This window comes from Mauremys mutica, chromosome 2 (assembly GCF_020497125.1).
Source record: "Mauremys mutica isolate MM-2020 ecotype Southern chromosome 2, ASM2049712v1, whole genome shotgun sequence".
NCBI lineage: Eukaryota > Metazoa > Chordata > Testudines > Geoemydidae > Mauremys > Mauremys mutica.
In genome coordinates this window covers 20455336-20475469 of record NC_059073.1, presented here as the reverse complement: position 1 = coordinate 20475469, position 20134 = coordinate 20455336, and the positions used below count along the sequence as shown (strand labels likewise).

Genomic DNA, 20134 nt, shown 5'->3' with positions numbered 1-20134 from the left:
TCAATGTAGTGTGTGAAATTAAGTTTCAAAAAGGAAAAGAAATTATATAAAAATGAGAGGATTCACAGAAAAAGCAATTCACCTTTATTGTCCTCTCCTGCACATTTTCTGAGAAAAATGACGACTATAATATGTTCCTATGCAGCTGTTATCCTGCTAGCCCAGCACTTACTCATCAGATCCAGACACCAGGAGGTCTCAGTGACCTTGGCAAGAGGGGTAGACTGAGATTTACACATTGATAAACTATTTTTTGGCACATTTCCTCCAATGTATTGACCAAAAACATGTTTCTCTATAAAAAAAGAAGCACACCTGGTTTTATTACTCCACCAGCGTTTTGTTCAAACACACCGATTGTGGCAAATGACTTGCCAGTGGTTCTTGGAATATTGTATCTTGGGATTCTGAATTTTGCTCTGCACAATTTTGTCATTTTTTACATTTTATTTTTAGGATTTTCACCTTTTTGAGTCCAGTGCCAAAACTGGCATCTGGAAGGAAAACTTATTCTTCTCTAGCACTAATTGACTGGGAATTAATAGCAAATTTCAGCATGGCATGTCCAGACTTAGGGCCTGGCCCTTGATCTTTCAATCTACAGTATCTATCAAATGTATGGGACTCCTTTCCAGCCCTCCGCTTCAGTCAACATTGGAAAGAGAAAGAAGCTTTCTAACTTGAGAAGTTCCCACCGGGCACTGAAACTGGGCCCTGGCTGAAAGGAGAGTATATTGTGTGAACGAAGCCTATGAACACATCATGGAGTTATTGGAGAAGAAAGTGAATACCTGCATTTGAGAAGTGACTGGTTTTGTGTGATTAGAGATTTGTTGACCAGCCAGACCTAAGCTTTGGAAAAGATAATGGATAGGCATTACATAATGGATAGAGCTGCTTGGAAAAATTCCAATGAAACAATTTTTCATTGGAATTTCCCAAGATGTCAAAATCTAAAAAATTCTGCAGAGACAGTTTGATTTTGGCAAAACTCCCACTGACTTCAATGGGACCTTGAGGTTTTCTTCCTGGTCAGCATTCTCTGACTAGTAATTAGGTTCTGTAGCGGTTAATAAAAGGCTTTTCTGTGTGCATGAAGAATTTGAGCTAAAAGTCAGAAGTCTGCCTAATTGCTGATTTAAGAATGCATTTATATATTGTCATACTTATTTTAAAAGTTAGATAGCAGGATGCACTAAACTACTGAATGGCTTGCAAAATGTGGCTAAGATCCAAACACTCATAGGATGGAATACTTTGTAGATGGCCCTAACACAAGGTCAAGTAGCTGTCTAATGCAAAATGACACTCTGGGCTCTATATAATTTAGAGCAGCTTCAGGGATGGATTTACTCTAGACTTACACTGTTAGAGCTGATATGAGTAACATCACTATCTGTAGCGGTTCTTATACCATGCTCAGCACTGAATGCCTATGAGCTGATATTGTAGTACTACACACTACAATAAAGTCATGGAGTACACTGCTGTTTATGTGTCGGTATTCTCCAACAAAAAAATTATACATTTGTATGCATTTCCACAAATTCAAGCACAAACCATTAGAAGTCTGTGCCTTTCCATTTTCCAATTACACTATAACACTGCATCAAATAATTACATTGCCATGCCATATTTCCAATTTTGTTCCTATTATTTTTTCATAACATGTCTTAAGATGGTGGGTATCGGGGGAGAGGGGGCCATTTAAGAATTAAATTAGGGTAGTATTAACTATAAAACCAAAAACAGGAGCTATGTCAATTTATACCACCTGAGGACCTGGCCCTAGAGTTCTAAGCAAATAGTTGTGTGTATCTTTTGTTTTGTTCTGATGTCCACATTTCTCATTCCCTATTTTCACAGCAACTATGATCATTTTTATACCAGCTGAGGATCTAGCCCTCTATGATTAGCAAAGCCAACTAGAAAAGGCATCTAATTTTGAATCACTTGTGCTATGTCAGGGAGTTCAAAACAACTTTTGAACATTTTAGTGCCAGGGCACTTTCTCTACCATATGTAAATCACTCTCTGAATTCATATATATCAGAATAAGGAGTAGGTGGGTCAGGTTTCCCAACAGACCAATAGAACAGGTCAAAAAGCAGTTGTTCCTTGGGAAACAGCAGGAAACTTGGCACGTCTGCTACTGAGATCATGCATAGTAGCTGTTTTTCTTGAATTAATATTACTACTGTTAGAGACTACACATAGATAGACTGGTTTATAATGAAGACAAGCTGTTATACTGTGTCCAGAGTTGAGTTTCAGTTGTGTGGTGAGACTACTTCGGTCATAATAAATATTCTTTCAGCTGGCACTTTAGTGGGCAGGTATCCCAGACACTAATCCATCCAAGACTCCTAGACCTGCAATATAAGTGTGTTGGTAAGGTTTGTTTGGATTTCCACTACTGGGCAGGGAGACGCCGTCCCTCTGATGGCAGAACTGACACAGCCTCCCAACCTCCCTTCTCCTAGTGAAGTAAGCCTCAGGAACAAAGAAATTCCAGGGAGGAGTTAGCCCTAGGCCCAGAGAAATTCAAGCCAGCTGAGCAATCACAGAAGCCGGTTCAACACGGACTGTTGGCCACCTATATTATCACAGAGTTTAAGGCCAGAAGAGACCATCTAGTGTGTACCATCCTGTATATCACAGGCCATTACATTTCACCCGTTTAGCCCTGTATTGAGGCCAATAGCTTGTGATTGGCCAAAGCGTATCTCCCAGAAAGTCATCCGGTCTTTATTTGAGGGTGTCAAGAGATGAAGAATCCACCACTTCCCTGGGGAGTTTGTTCCAATAGTTAATCAACCTCCCTGTTAAATATTTGTGCCTTATTTCTAATTTGAATTTTTCTGGCTTCAGCTTCCAGTCACTGGTTCTTGTTATGTCTTTTTCTTCTCTCACTGCAAGGCATTTTTCCCCAGCCCTCAAATCAACATCCGTTGAAAAAATGAGGGCTGCAGAAGTGGCTGCAGTATTCCTGTGTTGGTCTCACCATCCTCAGGCCATTTCTTCAATTTTCACTCTGGATATTCTCTGCCTTGTGCTGATTGGCTCTTTCCTCTACTTCCCCTCCAGATGCCACTCTTAAGGTTTCCTCAGCTCAGCCTCACTCCCTTTGCCTTCCATGCTCCCACTCCATCCTTCCGCCCTCATCTCCCAGATCTATCCCCCACACCTTCCTCCCTTCATCTTTTCAGCTATCCAATCCTCTCCTAACTTAACCCCACCCATATCATTAACCCCCCATCACAAAGTAAACCCACCAACCCTTACCCCAAGTAGCAGAGAACATGGCATTTGGAAGCCACCACACTGTTCACTCTGCTTGTGTGTTCCATCCCTTTCCCCTACCCTTTGTCTGTCTTGTCTATTTAGACCACTGGGGCAGGGAAAGTCTTTCACTATGTGTTTGCACAGCACATGGCACAAGAAGATCCTTTTCTTATTTGGCCTTTAGACCCTATTGTTATTGTTATAATTTATTTGTGTTATAATAATCCAAATGATCTGACATAAAATAGAATAAAGGGATGCAGAGATAGTAGATTCTATTCTTGCTAGGTCCTTAGCAGCTCTGTCTTCTTCTGTTAAATTCAGGGATATCCATACAGCTGCATGGGAAGTGGTCAAAGCTTAGAACTGCACAAGCAGCATTGCCCAGCAGTCTGATTCTGGTTATTGGAACTTCCATGTAAATATTTTCCACCCTTCAAGAAAGCCTTGAATTGAGCTAACTGGCCTAACTGTGTCTCTGATCTAATCTCCTGTGGAGTCCTCCAAATATTTTGTGCATAGAAGCTATTTCTTTTGCAAAGCCTTCAGGAAAAGAAAAGACATCCCATAACCAACAAAATGGAACCACTGGCAGGATTTCATTCAGACCCGTCATGCCAATAATAAGCTCTGCAGGGGTCAGTTCAAAAGTCTTCAGTACACACAAGTTTTTCCATTCTAGCCACGAGAGTGATTTCAGTTTGGAATGACAGATTTTTGTAGGTAATGCCAGGCTGTCTCTCAAACATGTAAAAGGCAGCGCTTGCTCGGATGATGATGATAGCTCTCAGAAGGCCTCAGGGATACTGTGCACTGTACAAGCACATAGTAAGATCCCCCTGCCCCAAAAGCTTTGTAATCTAGATAGACAAGACAGAAAAAAGGGTGGGAGAAAGGAAGAACGATCATTTCCCCCATTTACAGGTGGGGAACTGAGATACAGAGATTAAGGCTGGGATCTTTAAAGGAGCCTGTGAGAGTCTGGCCAGTTAATTTGGACTGGGATGGTCAAAAGTGCCTAAGGAACTTAGGCTCACAACTCCAACTGAATTTAACTACTATTAAACTTATTAAAACTATGATAAACTATATATTACCACAGTGACTAGAGACCAGCTGCGGGAGTGGTAAATAATGAAGAGGACAAGTCACTCTTACAGAGTGATCTGGATCACTTGGTAAACTGGGTGCAAGCAAACAATATGTGTTTCAATATGCTAAATGGAAATACATCCATCTAGGAACAAATAATGTAGGCCACATTTACAGGATGCATGACTCGATCCTGGGAAGCAGTGACTCTGAAAAAGATTTGAGGGTTCTGGGAATAATCAGCTGGACATGAGCTCCCAGTGTGATGCTGTGGCCAAAAGAGCTAATGTGATCTTGGGATGCCTAAAGAGGGGAATCTCGGGTAAGAGCAGAAAGGTTATTTCACCTCTGTATTTGGCACTGGTGAGACTGTTCCTGGAATACTCTGTCCAGTTCTGGTGCCTACAATTCAAGAAGGCTGTTGATAAATTGCAGAGGGGTCACACAAGAACGATAGGAATGATTGAAGGATTAGAAAACATGCTTTATAGGATAGACTCAAGGAGCTCAATCTTTTTAGCTTAACAAAAAGAAGGCTACAGGGTAACTTCATCACAGTCTATAAATATCTACATGGGTAACAAATATTTAATATGGGCTCTTCAATCTACCAGAGAAAGGTACAGCATGATCCTGAGGCTGGAAGTTGAAGATAGACAAATTCAGACTAGAAATAAGGCATAATTTTGAACTGGGAGAACAATTAACAATTGGAACAATTTACCAAGGGTTGTGGTGGATTCTTCATCACTGAAGATTTTTCATCAAGATTGGATGTTTTTCTAAAAGTTATGCTCTAGAAATTATTTTGGGGAAGTTCTATGGCCTGTTACAAAGGAGGTCAGACTAGATGATCACAATGGTCTCTTTTGGCTTTGGACTCTATGAAAAAGCCTAATCAGTAATGGGGTCCCAATGTGCTAAATGCTGCACAAATACATAACGAGACATGGGTCCCTGCCCCCAAGGAATTTACAATCATAGAGGAAAAGTGACCTATGAAGAACTTGGCAGAGGGTGTGCTGTCAAGTTTGTACAAATGACTTTATCTATATAAGAGAGACGAGGTGGGTGAGGTAACCTCTTTTATTGGACAAGTTTTTGATCTACACACAGCTTTTCTTCAGGTCTGGGAAAGGAACTCCCAGCATCACAGCAAAATGCAAGGTGGAACAGATTGTTTAGCATAAGTAGGTAGCACATATTGTAAGGGATCTTTCAAGGTACAGTGGCCGGTTAACACTTCTGCAGTCTTAGGACAAAAAGAGGGGGCTAGTGGGTTACTACACTGCATATATTTATATATACAACTGAAATATTTAATAGTACTCATAGGGCTTGTCTTCATTACTGGAAGTCGACCTAAGTTATGCTACTTCAGCTACATGAATAACATAGCTGGAGTCAACGTACCTTAGGTCGACTTACCCCTGTGTCTTCACAGCGCTGCGTCGATGGGAGACGCTCTCCTGCCAACTTCCCTTACTCTTCTCGGGGAGCTGAAGTACCAGAGTCAACTGGAGAGCTCTCTGCTGTTGATTTCGACACCTGCCATATTGATTGCAGCAGCGTCAATCTCCCCAGTAGTGAAGACAAGCCCATAGATAGCTTTTTCCACCTATAATTTCTATGATTTGTGCTTTACTTTGGTTGTGGGACCCGAAGCAAAATACCCACCATACTCTGCAATATTTGGTCTGTTAGTTTTATCAGCTCCCTTCCTAGAGATCAGTAACAGCAAGGTCCATTATTTAGTTGCATTTTTATTAATTATCTTCAAGCTCCTCTTAAATTCAGGACACAGTAGTATAGTGCAGTCCACACTAACTCTAATTCCATGGGACACACCCAGGATTAGGAAGGTAGGCAGGTGGAAAGGTGGGAAAAAACAGAAAATGGAACACATAAGAGGTTGGATAGGAAAACAGCAGTAATAAGGGGAGGAGGTTTGGTGTGGGACTCACTGGTTTGATAAGGAAGGCCACAGTGGGAGGAGCATTGGGAGAAGGATGCACTGGACCAAAAAGTGGGTGGTTTTGAGGTGATGGGTGAAAAAGGCTGAGAATGCTTCTTTTGTAGCACTGGAAATTGGGCATTAGCAGGGCAAAATACTTGACTATAAATGGACTTCTGAAGCCTGATAGTTTCTGTGCACATATCTGAGCAAAATATGCAGAACTGGCGCTAGGCATAAGCGGACTAAGCAATTGCTTTGGGCCCTGAGCAGCTCATGGGGCCCCCTATTAATTATTAGTATGTCTTGTGTGTGGGGGGGTGCTCCCTGCTTAGGGCTCCCATTGGGCTTGGATCACCTCTGAGCAGGGGCGGCTCTAGCTTTTTTGCCGCCCCAAGCATGGCAGGCAGGCTGCCTTTGGCAAACCCTCCGCCAAATTACCGCTGAAGCCGTGGGACTGGCAGACCTCCCGCAGGCACGCCACCGAAGGCTGCCTGACTGCTGCCCTCGCAGGGACCGACAGGGCACCCCCTGAGGTTTGCCGTCCCAGGAACATGCTTAGAGAGCTGGTGCCTGGAGCAGCCACTGCCTCTGAATACTATACAAGATCAGAAACAAAGCTATTTACATACTGGAGGTTCAAGCTTTAACTAAAACTTCCATAGCTCCTGTGGAGTTAAGGGGCAACCTTAACATAATAAGCAATGTCTATTTAGCTGGCAAATCTTATACCACTTATAAATTTATCTCTGACCTATTATTCAGATAAAGCCATTGCCACTGCTGTCTATTTACTGATCTTTGATTGTCAAAGGGATTATAGAAAATGAGCCAGCCTCGTTTTATCCTAAGCAACCTCATCTTAAAAAAATTGCAACAGTAAAAATGAATAACTGCTAAATTTCAATCTGTGGAAATACAATGGCCATTGTCTCCTCCTCCACCTTCTTACTATCATCGTAGATATTATGTTATAGGTTCTAAATCATAGTATTTTACTTAAATGTATTCAGGTTCTATGAATGTGGACCTGGTGCTGCTTCACAGATAACAAAATTCTCTGTCTTGCTCCAGTAAGTCGATAATCCATCTCTGAAGCCAATGTGCCATCAAGACAATATTTGAAGATTTACTCTGTCTAGCAATAAAAATGCTTACATAACAGACCACAGGACAGTAGCAACATCCCCAAAAGAAGACAACAAAGAAAAGAATTACCTGATAGTTTTGATCATGCTGAGTCCCATTTCAACACAACAATGTGCATGGTCTTGGCGAGGTTCCGGGAGCCCAGAAACACAGTAGTAACAGTCCCCCAGGATCTTAATTCTAAGGCAATGATGTTCCTAAATTAAATGTATCAAAACAGAAAGATTTGTAGTAATGGGTTTGTATTTGCAACACAAGCATGGATGTGGCAGTGAAAAAAATTGGAAGGAAATGTAAAAGGTTTTCACTATACTCTGTGTGTGTGTGTAACTAATACTATCTTGATTTGTTCTGATTTTGAAAATTAGTGCCTTTATACTTCCATTATATATAATTACTTATTTTTTGTGTGTGTCTGAAGTTTTTATTGCAGGTGTGTGAAGTTCTTAGCAGGGTTGGGTTAGAAGCTAGGCAAAGGTCCCAGAAGCTGCACAGTGGGTTAATTAGAGTCTCACATTTAGGAAACCACAGAAATATATAGGGATTGATCCACACCATAGCGTGCCCTTCCACTGACTTCACTGGGCATGGATCAGGCCCACAGAGAGGAACAATACATTCCCTGTCTGGGAAGTTATTGAACATTGGGAACAGGGAATAAACAATGTAGTAGGAAGGAATTCCCATGGTTTTCCTCCTCTACCTCTGTCCCTTACAAACAAACTAGAGAATATCTCCAGCAATTAAATGTTGTTCATTACATATAATTATATTAAGAAAACCTTTTCTTGGTTTCTCATGAAGCAATTACTGAATGAATGCCACAGGCAATGTTTTGGAGCACCTCTACCCCTCTGTGACAGAGTGCTAGGTATGAAAGCCGGAGTCAGCACTATGTTCACAGCTGCTCCAATCAGGCAAAGCAGAAGTATGCCTAATATGTGGGTGGGGCAGGTCAGAAAGGCTGATTAAGCCATTAGCCAGAGCCCACAAATAGGCACAGGAAATAAGTAAAAAGGGGGAAGCAGGGCAGTAGGAGGGAGAGAGAAATTGCTCTCCTCTGCTTGTTAACAGTATTATGTATGTTGTGAAGATGGTGGGACTCCTTTATAAATAAACTGCATAAGGTGTTGGACCAGCACAAGGGTCGCTGTGTAGTCGACCGAGAGAGAAGCAGGACCAAGGAGGACCTGTTATACCCTCCCTCCAAGATTTTTGTTAAAGTGAAATAAAGAAGCTTAAATAGTTAGATTTAAAGAGTTATTTATTTTGGTTTGGATTTCTTTTTTTTCTGTTATCTCTTCATTCAGATCCTCCAGGCAAGAAAATACAGAACAGCAGGACCTTTTGAATCTTATCTCCTGGAGCATTTCCCACCTCTTTTTTAAAAAAGTTTTTGCTTCCAGTACAATTGCAGACATTCCCAGAGCTTGATCCAATACCCATTGAAGTCAGCAGACTCCCATTGATTTCAGTGGGCTTTGGATGAGGCCTATATTCCAAAATAAAATAAAAAAACAGATGTCATTGGTCACAGATACAGTACATATTTATTTGCACACCATCCAACTAGAAATGTTATTCAACGTCAAGGGAAAATATAGTATTTCATCATATATAAAGATACTACTGAACTCTATAGTAATGGACGGAAACACCATATTATCTTGTTTTTAGATCATTACTTTGGCATATCCTTTTTTAGTGAAACAGCTCTCAGAAACAACCAAGTATTCACGGGTTCCACTCTCTACTGTAGTTGATGAAATAAAATTCATTTTTACTAAATCCCCAACCCATCAAAGCTCTTAAGATTGTACTCAATTGTAAGCACATGCTTCTGTGCTTTGCTGGATTGTGGTCTGTGGTTGAGAGTCAATGTACTGTAATTGGAATTACAGGGTTCAGGGGTACAAATGTGGATTTTCTAGAGCTGAACGAGACTTTTCATGATGAAAAGTAGTTTAAAAAATAAGTGCACTCTAACACCAGGTGAGCGTATGTTTGTATGGTAGCAGGAAACCCTTGCAGTAAAGAATCAGACATACAAGGGAAGCAGTGTAGAGATTTCTTAAGCTCCTGCGTTAACTATAACATTTGGTCTCCTTTATCTATAATATCTATCCCTTTTCTCCTTGCTGTCCCAAGCAACCTCCCATGTAAGCTGTACTTCAGTCAAAAGAAATGGAGTGAGAGCACAGAGATGCACTAATAAGTCCGGGGAACATGATGACAGCAGGTGCCATACAACAGCAACTGCCAGTGGCTGCCATGCCTCTGGAATCGCTTATTGGCAAACTGACGGGGACTCTATGCTATCATTTATATTACTACAGAATCAGAGTGGAGTCTTGCAAAACAGCCTCGGAATATTCTTTTTAAATACGTAAGTGGTGAAAGTGACCTAATTACAGTATCACCTTGGACCAAAGCTCCCAGTGACGTCAACGGAACCTTTGAGTATGCAGAGAAGATGAAATGCACCCCTGAGTGTAGAGGCCAGAATAAGCTTATGCACCACATAAGTGTTACCGAAGCCCTCTGTGGGACTTGAGTGGTGCATAGGCCTTGGGCTGGCTCTCTGCACGGGGTGGATTTCAGAATGAATACAGGATCAGGCCCTTGCAGTGCCATGCATTGCTTTCAGAGTGTAACAAGGGATGTTAAAATGAAGTAAAGCTTCTAAAACTGTAAACATTATATCTGCTCCTTTCCTTCCCTTACACACACACATGCACACTATTGAACTACTAGTAATTCCAGATAGGGCTAAAGGGTTATCTTTTCTGATTGGATTGGGACACCATCATTCCTAACACAGAGATACTGAAGGTTAAATTCTGCTCGGACATGTGACTCCAAGACAAACAATTTTACGTCAGTGGGAGTTGATTCGTGATACCAGAACTCTTATCTTAAAGAGTTTCTGTAGCACCTTCCTTCTATGTGGTTCTAGGCACTTTATAATTACTAAAGGACAGATCCTGATACCTATATCCATAATAAGCTGCATTGCTTCTCAAATAGTCCCATTGATTTCAGATAAATTATATTTTGCTTTTATGTTGACATACTATAATAAGCATTGTATAATATTATACTGATAGGAGGCCACTGGAATAAGGTAATGGATTCTTGAACAGATTCTTTTCCACCTGGGACAATTACAAAATGTATCAGTTGATGAATCGCCATTCTAACAAAAAATGGTCAACTTCCGGGCAGCGAAAGAGTCTCTGAAAGAGTAACTCTTATTATGTATAGCTTGCTATCCTTTAGGGAAAAATCCTTCCAGTGATAAGCTTGTATGTGACCTTAATATGCCTGGTTATTCTTGAAATATCAGCCTGTTCCCTACAACACTTATTCGCCATTAAACAAATATCTAATCTGAGCTCCACTAAAATCTCATGCAAAACTGGAACGATCTCAGTGGTTAGGATCTTGGTGCCTTATTAAAAACAGTGGGTGAAATCCTGGCTTACTTGATGTCAATGGCAAAACTTCCATAGATTCTAATGGGTCTAGAATTTCACCTTGCATGTTGACCATCTGTTTAAAAAAAAAAAAAGCAAATTGTTGCCCAAAAGAAAAGTAATGTAGACAAATGATAAGAAATACACATCCTTACCTGTCATATGCTAATCAGGGTTTGTTGCATGTAAGTATGAATATATGTGTGAGGCCGATGACATATTTTCAGCGAGACACTGGCTAGATAGATGCTGCCCTCTGCAGCATGCCACCTCTAGTCTGTTTTACCGAGCAAGCACCCACTCTTTTAAAATCTCTCTTACAAATGTATTTCTTCTGTGATGGCCACAAGGAGTCAAAAATATTCAAGACTTTACCTGCCTTGTTTTTGTTTTATAAAACAAACCCTGAACTGAATCATTGTGACAGGCTCACTGTCAGCGTGTGCGTGAGCTGAGTAACAGTCACTGTGCTGCCCTCACCAATTCCTCCTGCCATTTATTTCCTCCACTCGTTGAGTCACATCTAAAATTCAGATTGGGGAGGGACCATGGGTCGGATTTATTGGTTTATGGCCAGGGGAGGCTCTAGGCATTTTGCCGCCCCAAGCACGGCAGGCAGGCTGCCTTCGGCGGCTTGCCTGCGGAGGGTCCGCTGGTCCCGCGGCTTCGGCAGACCTCCCGCAGGCAAGCTGCCGAAGGCAGCCTGCCTGCCGCCCTCGCAGCAACTGGCAGAGTGCCCCCCGTGGCTTGCTGCCCCAAGCACGCGCTTGGCGTGCTGGGGCCTGGAGCCGACCCTCTTTATGGCTGTTCTGTGCCACTGGAGCAGTGCAACGCAGCAGGAGTGTGGCTGTAAATTTGAACTCAACTTACCAATGCCTTTTGCCCAGCACGTCTCTCAGTCAAAGAAAACAACAACGAGGAATAACCTGCCCTGCCTTTAGTGTTCAAGCCTATTGCTGTGTACTAGCTTGATTACAATAGATGATTAAAAAGCTGCAAGCTTATGTAAAGTGAAATCCAACATCATGCAGAAAAAAATTACTCAACTGCAAAATAATCAAAATGCTTTTAAAAAAGAAGGATGAACTGGTTAGAGCAATATTTCAAACCAGCAGCCCTATTCTGCTCTTTGATGATGTCTCATTCATCCTCTTCTGTTCCTTATGTTCTCTTCCTATTCCACTTCCCTCCCAGAACCCCAGAAATTCTCCTTTTGCTTGTGAATGACAGGCAACACTGCTCAAAAATACGCATTAGTATCTCTCACCCCCCTGTGATGAGCATTATTTTCTGTTGGTTCCAATTAGTGTCAAATTGTCTCACAGATACTGGAAAGCTTCCTTGCCCTCTAAATCACAGTTTCTCATCTGATTTGAATGACAGTGTTTAGGGGCCTGATCCTGCCATCCTCACGCAAGCAAGACTTCAACTGAAGTCAAAAGCTGTTTTGCCTGAGTAAATTGAGTAGGATCACACCCAAGATGATCAGCAATAACAGTTCTATCAGAGATCCTTAGCAGTTAATAGGGAGTTTTTCCCCCAATCCAAAGCACCTTAACCCAGAGCAAAAGGGAATTTGCAGTGCTACCGTGAACATATGAGCTGATTATGACAGAGTAGCATGTGAATGATTTATGCTTTGGCTTATTAAAAACACCAGCAGTGACTGGAAAGAAAGCAAAGCAAATTGGCATAAAATAGAGCTGAAGAAATGAGTTGCTCAAATATCAAACCACTGAAACACACAAACAGAAACTTCATTAACATTTCTTGTCTCCTCAGGCAGAAATTCTAAGGAAAAAAAAAAAGACTGATCACATTTCGTAAAATAAACCCAGCTTATCAGAGTTCCAGCTGCAGCGAATTAATCATTCCATCCATTTTCAAAGGAGTCCAAAATGTTCACTATCAACTAACCAAACATTCAGTTTTCACAATTATTTCAAGCTAGACTTCATACTCCATAAGTGAGGAATTGGGTGAGGTTGGCATGCAGAACACAAAAAGTCCCTCAAAATATTTGCTAAAGCAAAGGTTTCCAAACTCTTTTATAGCATGGACCACATAGCAGATTCATAGATCTTAAGGTCAGAAGGGACTATTATGATCATCTTATGTAACAGTTTCAGAAGCATGTAAGTGACTTAGGAACTGAAATCTTGTTTTCAAAAGTTGCTTTATGAGCCTACGTGCTATTGAAAGTCAATGACAATTAGGTTCCTAAGCGACTCTTGAAAACGGAATGTAGGCGCTTTTGAAAATTTTGGCCCTCATCGAGTCTGTTTTTCTGTTAAGGCGTATGGAACTAATCATGTGCATAAAGTGAAGCATGTGCCTAAACGTTTGCTAGATTGGGGCGTTATATGGATAAAATAGGTCCCTTGCTAACCTAATAGGCTTTTTATAGTCTCTAATGCTATAACTATGAAATAAAAATGGTTCTAGAGAGCTTTTGTAGTGGATAATTAAGTATTGGACACTGTCGGAAAAAAACCCCTCCAGAATGACCTTTAAGAATGCATGACTTCAAAGAGAAGTTATAGAAACTAAAGGTTTTCTAAAATTGTCATTACATATCTACAGAAAGGTGAATGAAATGCTTAGTTAAATATCACTGACATGTACCTTAGCAGTCCAATTAATTCACCCTCTCGTTACAACATACCATTAATCTAACATGTTACTGTATGATGTTGAATTGTACTCCCTTATTTACATGTATAAATGATGTTTAAATAGTCCCTTTCAACCAGAGATTCCAGAATACTCTACACCAACTACATATACAAGGATTCACCACAGAACAAAATGCAGCCACCACTGGCTGGAACACAGCAACTGATTAGTAGGGCACTGCAATGCTACACACAAGATAGGTTAGATGAGGAAGTGAAAAAGAATACTGTCTCCGGGTGAAACCACACAAGGAATTTTAAGAAGATTGTCATTAGCCAAAATGGAATTTGACCAGGACTCCCATGACCTTTTGCAAAAAGTGTCATGGGACCTTTAACAACAACAAGTGCCCAGGACCGCTATTTTTCACTGCATATGAAATATATTATCTCCAGTAGCATCACACTGGATCAAAGGGATGAGTGCCACTTACTAGTTCATTAAGGTCACACCCTATAGCTGAGGTTTCCATGGAGAACTCCCATCCAAGTAAGGAGCAGGTTCCACCCGATTAGCACAGGCGAGCTGATGAGATCTCAAATGGAAGAGACGAAGGCCATAAAACTTTCTCTTCTCCTTTAGGAGATCTGCTCTTACATAAAACCTATGCATGGTGATCTTTCATGATAATACTTTAATGTTTCTTATCAATGGGAACATACTTAGTTCTTATTAGGGATGGGTCCAAACTCAAACCCAGCATCTGAACACATGGGAATCTTTGTGAGTGTGACAGTGTCTGTGTGTGACTATATGTGTGTGTGTGTGTGTGTGTGTGAGTGAGAGAGAGAGAGAGAGAGAGAGAGAGAGAGAGAGAGAAAAAAAAAATCTGGATCCAGATCTGAATTTTGTGGTTTGAGCTCATCCTTCACTCTTAATGACAGTGAACTTGATAGCCAGCTGGTGTAATAGAAACCTTCAAAACTACAACCATTTACACCAATTGAGGATCTGGTCATTTCTCTTTAGTTTTTTATATCTAAAACTGCATCTACACACAGACTGCAGGGGCACAGACATATGGCAAGCAATTTAATCTGTTGGGCCAGATAATAGCTTATCTGAGATGGGGAGAGAAAAATAAATAGCAAATATAGCTATTGCTTCATCAAAGCTGGAACTTTCTTAGCCATACACATCCTCAAAATGCAATCAATCATTTTTTTCCCCTCCTCAGAATTTCTGCCTGAGGAAAAAAAGAAATATTAATGAAGCTTCTGCACCAGTGGATTGATATTTGAAGAACTCATTTCTTCAGCTGTGTTTTATGCCAATTTGTTTTGCTTTCTTTCCAGTTGCCACTTGGGTCTTTAATAACCATAAATCTTTTGCAAATGTTGGAGAGAGAGTAGGAGAGAGAGAAGTAGCTATATATAACATGCTATTATATTTTTGTTCTAAACAAATGGTGGGCTGATATCCGCTCTTAATTCAGTACAGCTTGTAGTGACAACACAGACAATATAAAATTTGTTAATAATAGTAATAATAATAGTCATATACATCCACATAGACCAGAATCATTGGCATAACTCCGGCATAAGCCATTCAAAAATGTCAGACTAACAGACACAGCTAGTTAGCTAAACTAACCAGAAACTTGCTAAACTGTGAAGTAACTTCCTTTTTTATATTATCAGCTTTATGCCTATAAGTTTGTGAGAGAGATTCAGCAGATCAAGTTGCTATTTGACACAGTATTATAAATGTATAATATTATTAATAAGTAAATATGAATTTATAAGGTGTAATTAAAATTAAAGAAATTATATCAAAAATGTAAAGTTATCTAAAGCTTTCTGTAACAGAGCTCTTCATTTGAGGAAGAGTCATTGCCAAGCCAATCTGAGCAAAGAGTGTATTGCAAATTGTTTGAACAATGCTATTTTAAATAGAGATGTGATCGATAAAGCACATCTTAAATGGATTAAGAACTGGCTAATTAACAGATCTCAAAATAGTTGTCAATGGTAAATCATCATCAAATGGGGGTGTTTTTGGTGGGGTTCTGGAGAGATCAGTCCCAGGCCCAATGTTATCCAATACTTTAAGCAATGAGCTGGAAGTAAATATAAATTCACTGCTGATAAAATTTACGGATGACACACAGATTGGCAGAGTGGTGTATAATGATGTGGAGAGGGCAGTCATACAGATCTGGATTTCTTGATAGGCAGGACTTAGTCAAACAAAATGCATCTTAATATAGCCAAATGCAAGGTCATACATCTAGGAATAAAGAATGCAGTGATTTTGAAAAGGATCTAGCAATCATACTGAGCAAACAACTGAACATGAACCCGCTGTGCAATGGTGTGGCAAAAATGACAAATGCAACTTTGGATGTATAAACAGAGGAGTAGTGAATAGCGGTAGGGAAATGATTTTATTTCTGTTTATGGCACAGTTAGGACCAATACTGGACTACTGAATACAGTTCTGGTGTGCCCATTTTAAAAAGGATGATGAAAAATTGCAGAGAGTGTAGTTAAGAGCCACCAAAATGATTCAAGGACTGGAGTCTTGCAGTGAAAGACTTAAACAGCTCATTGTGTTTAGTTTATCAAGAAGAAGACTGAGAAGAGACTTGATTACAGTGTATAAGTACCTTCACAGGAAGAAAAGAGTGGGTACTAAAAGGCTTGTTAATGAAGAAAGGCATAACAAGAACCAATGGCTAGATGTTAAAGCCAGACAAATTCAAATTAGAAATAAGGCATAACAGTGAGGGTGATTAACTATTGGAACAAACTACCATGGGAAGTGGTGAATTCTCCATCTTGAAGTTTTCAAATCAAGACTAGATGCTTTGCTGGAAGTTATGCTTCAGTCAAACACAAGTTATTGGGCTCAATATAGGGGTGACTGGAAGAAATTATATGGCTTGAGTTATACAGGAGGTCAGACTAGATGATCTAACAATCCCTTCTAGCCTTAAAATCTATTACATTTAAATTCATTCTTCAGTCTATACCATAGCTAAGGAACACAGGTCGAAAGAGGAGTGAGAAACTTCATGGAGGTACCAGGCTAACTACATACTTAATCAATGTTAACTATCCTGACAAACTCCAAAGAGGTCGGTAGAATTATACTGATATAACTGACAACAGAATTTACCCTGGTATATTTTACAGAATCTGTTTTTTTTTGTTTAAATTTTGTAATAAATATGCATCCATCTCACTACAACACTTTTCTATGGCATGTGGGAACAGGAATTCATGAATGACAGAGATGTGGTTGTACCATATTTGGGCTGGAATTTTCAAAAGTGCCCCAGTGACTTAGGGGCATATCTCACTGAAAGTCAAAGGGATTTGTGCTCTTCATCACTTTGCTGTTTTTGGACCATCCTACACCAAAAGCCCATGGAAGTCAACGGGAGTCTTTGATTTACCCTTAATCTACAATGAGATTATGATTGGCAGATATATGGCTCAGTCTGGACCCACATTGAGTAAAGTCAATTATCAAATAGACATGAAGTGAATGCAGTACTGGTTTCGAGTTGGATGGGCAGAACTTCATGCTATAGGGTGGGGAGACAATAGCTCTTCTCCTGACAATGCTGATGCAAATGAACCTGGAATTCAGTACTGGGCAACTCCCTGTCAAGAAACTTGACAGTGTGAGAGAGTTCAGAGGACAGGCAACAAAAATAATACTGGAGTTCTTGAGTTGACTTAGACTGAAGGAGCTAATTACCTATAGCTTGGCTAAGAGCTGGCTCCTGGAGAACATAATCATCTATGGATACCTGCAGGATGATAGTGCCATGGAGAGAGCTATTATTAAGGCTGGTCTGAGGAGGTAAGTAATAATTGGAGATATACCCATCTCTTAGAACTGGAAGGGACCTTGCAAGGTCATCAAGTCAAGTCCCCTGCCTTCACTAGCAGGACCAAGTACTGATTTTGCCCCAGATCCCTAAATGGCCCCCTCCAGGATTGAACTCACAACCCTGGGTTTAGCAGGCCAATACTCAAACCACTGAGCTATCCAGGAGTTAATTCTTGATGCTAACAGTTAGATTGATCTTATTATTTGCATTACTGTAGCACCTAGGAGTCCTAGTCATGGACCATGACCCCATTGTACTAAGTGCTGTACAGACCCTCAACTCAGAGATGACCCCTGCCCCAAAGAATCTTTTAGGCTCAGTCCTCTGTCCTTCGCTGTCCTCTCTCTGCCCATTTAGCCACAGAAAGCAGGACAGACTGGGCACACAGTCCTTGCTCTTCCCCTCTGCTCCCCTAGCTCCGATCAGAGTAGGTCTATGCAGCTGTGCAGGTCTCTTTGGAAATCAGGCTGTCCATTTTGGTGCCTATATGTGGACGCAGAAGCTGAAACTTTAAGCACCTAATTTTGAAAATCTCAGACAATGACTCTACTCCCTGTTCTGTTATCGCATCCTGTGTGACATTGGGCAAGTTGTTTAACCTCTCCGGGTTTACTTATCCTCCAGTTTGTACCGGTGGCTTTAATGGAGCTATTTTTGATTTACCTCAGGTGAGATGAGAAGCAATTATGCTCTGTGCCTCAGCTTCCCCATCTGTAAAATTGGGATTAAACCATTGCCCTACTTGACAGTGATCATGTGAGGATAAATTCATTAACATTTGTCAGACACAAGAGCGATGGAGGCCAGATACCTGGACACAAAGGCATGGTAGATTAAATATGGTTTAAGAAGAAACTAAAAAGAAGAAATCTATGCACATGAGGCTGGAGACTGTTCCTTGCATATTGGGCAAATATGAACTGTAAAACAAATGCATTCAATACATTTGTGAAAAAAATGTTATGTTTTTAAATGCCTTTGTAAGACACAAATTAATTAAATTTAATATAATATACTTTCCCCCACCGGATAATTTAATTTCGCTAAGTGATAAAGAAGTAGTTGTGAGTGTTTAACCTGCATCAAAGACAAAACCAATTTAACTCCTTTCACTTAGCTTGCTTTGGCAGTACAAATCAGCACCGCACAGCCAGAGAGTGGGCATTTTTTTGTTTGTTTGCAAAACAAATATTGTAAGTAGATCTTAATGCACTGGCAATATGTTATTGCCCTGGTATTGGTCCAAAGCATTAATATATACTTGAGAAAGTACATTTCCTTTCCAGATGGCAAAGATTGGCTCAGAAATTACACTCAGTAATTGAATAATAGAGTCTTACTTTTCTTGACCTTGATATGCAAGCAAAGAGCCTATGCTGAGGATTGCATCAGGGTTAGGAGATGCACACCTGTCCCCTGAATAAGCACAATGCACAGGAAACTAACGAGGGACCTTATTAAAAGTCTTAGAGACAGACCATAATATTAGTAATTCCGCTGTACCAGAAATCCATTGAAAAGCAGAAAATAGGGGAACTCTCCCAATAGAGTTTATAATGGACCAGATTCTGCCACTCAGCACCTTTCTCTGCAAGAATTCCCATTGGTGAGCTAGGAGGGCAGGTCCTAGTCTGCTCATGTTGCTCTCTATATGATTTTATAAAAAATATGCTAATTAGTGTGAATATAATATAACTCGAATATGCTTCATGCAAAAGGGGTTTGGAAAGGTACCATTACAAAGCTTATAATCCTGTTTCATAAATGGGGGAGAAATAGCTCAGTGGGTTGAGCATTGGCCTGCTAAACCCAGGGTTGTGAGCTCTATCCTTAAGGGGGACATTTAGGAAACTGGGGTAAATATCTGCCTGGGTATTGGTCCTGCTTAAAACAAGGGGCTGGACTAAACAACCTGCTGAGGTTCTTTCCAACCCCAATGTTCTATCACTTTTGTATCTGAAACTAGAAATATGAAATATAACTCTGAGGGCCTATTGTAATTATGCAAAGTGTGGGCCACTAATGGTGGTTTGGAATCTTGATGGCTCCCATTAACCAGGACAATTGTCTGTAGCTGGCTCTATTTAACTTGTAAGTCTTCCTGTATACCTGTGCTCTGGCAAGTGAGTAATGAAGTCTAACAGTGACATGTGATCATGTCACCTGAACTGGAATCCATCTTTAACCTGGTGCTTTTCCATTGAGAAGGAGTGGTGGGAACCCAGAGAGGGACAAAGGATTCCTGCTTTATGCAAAAGATATATAAGTGGGTGGAACAGAACAAAGGTGGGCAGCCATCATGAGGAATCCCCTAGCTACCACCTGAGCTGGAACAAGGGCTGTGCCAGGGGAAAGGATTGTGCCCAGACTAGGAAGGCATCCAGTCTGTGAAAGAAACTTATTGAAACATCTCTGAGGGTGAGATTTTTATCTGTATTCAGTTTTATTACTGTATTAGGTTTAGACGGGTGTGTTTTATTTTATTTTACTTGGTAATTCACTTTGTTCTGTCTGTTATTACTTGGAACCACTTAAATCTTACTTTCTGTATTTAATAAAATCACTTTTTACTTATTAATTGACTCAGAGTATGTATTAATACCTGGGGGGGAGGTAAACAGCTGTGCATATCTCTCTATCAGTGTTATAGAAGGTGAA

The 20134-nt window shown here is 40.5% G+C and overlaps 1 protein-coding gene across 3 annotated transcripts in view; it reads right to left on the bottom strand.

The window, feature by feature from the left end:
- The window catches only part of ADCY8 (adenylate cyclase 8), a 183106-nt gene that overhangs the window by 67116 nt on the left and 95856 nt on the right, over positions 1–20134 (bottom strand). For 2 of the 3 annotated variants that reach the window (XM_045008218.1, XM_045008219.1), the window contains exon 5: positions 7550–7677. The exons of the other annotated variant lie outside the window; for it this stretch is intronic. In XM_045008218.1, coding sequence (XP_044864153.1) covers positions 7550–7677 — 128 coding nt within the window. The remainder of the gene's footprint in view (positions 1–7549; positions 7678–20134) is intronic. 3 annotated transcript variants of the gene reach the window in all.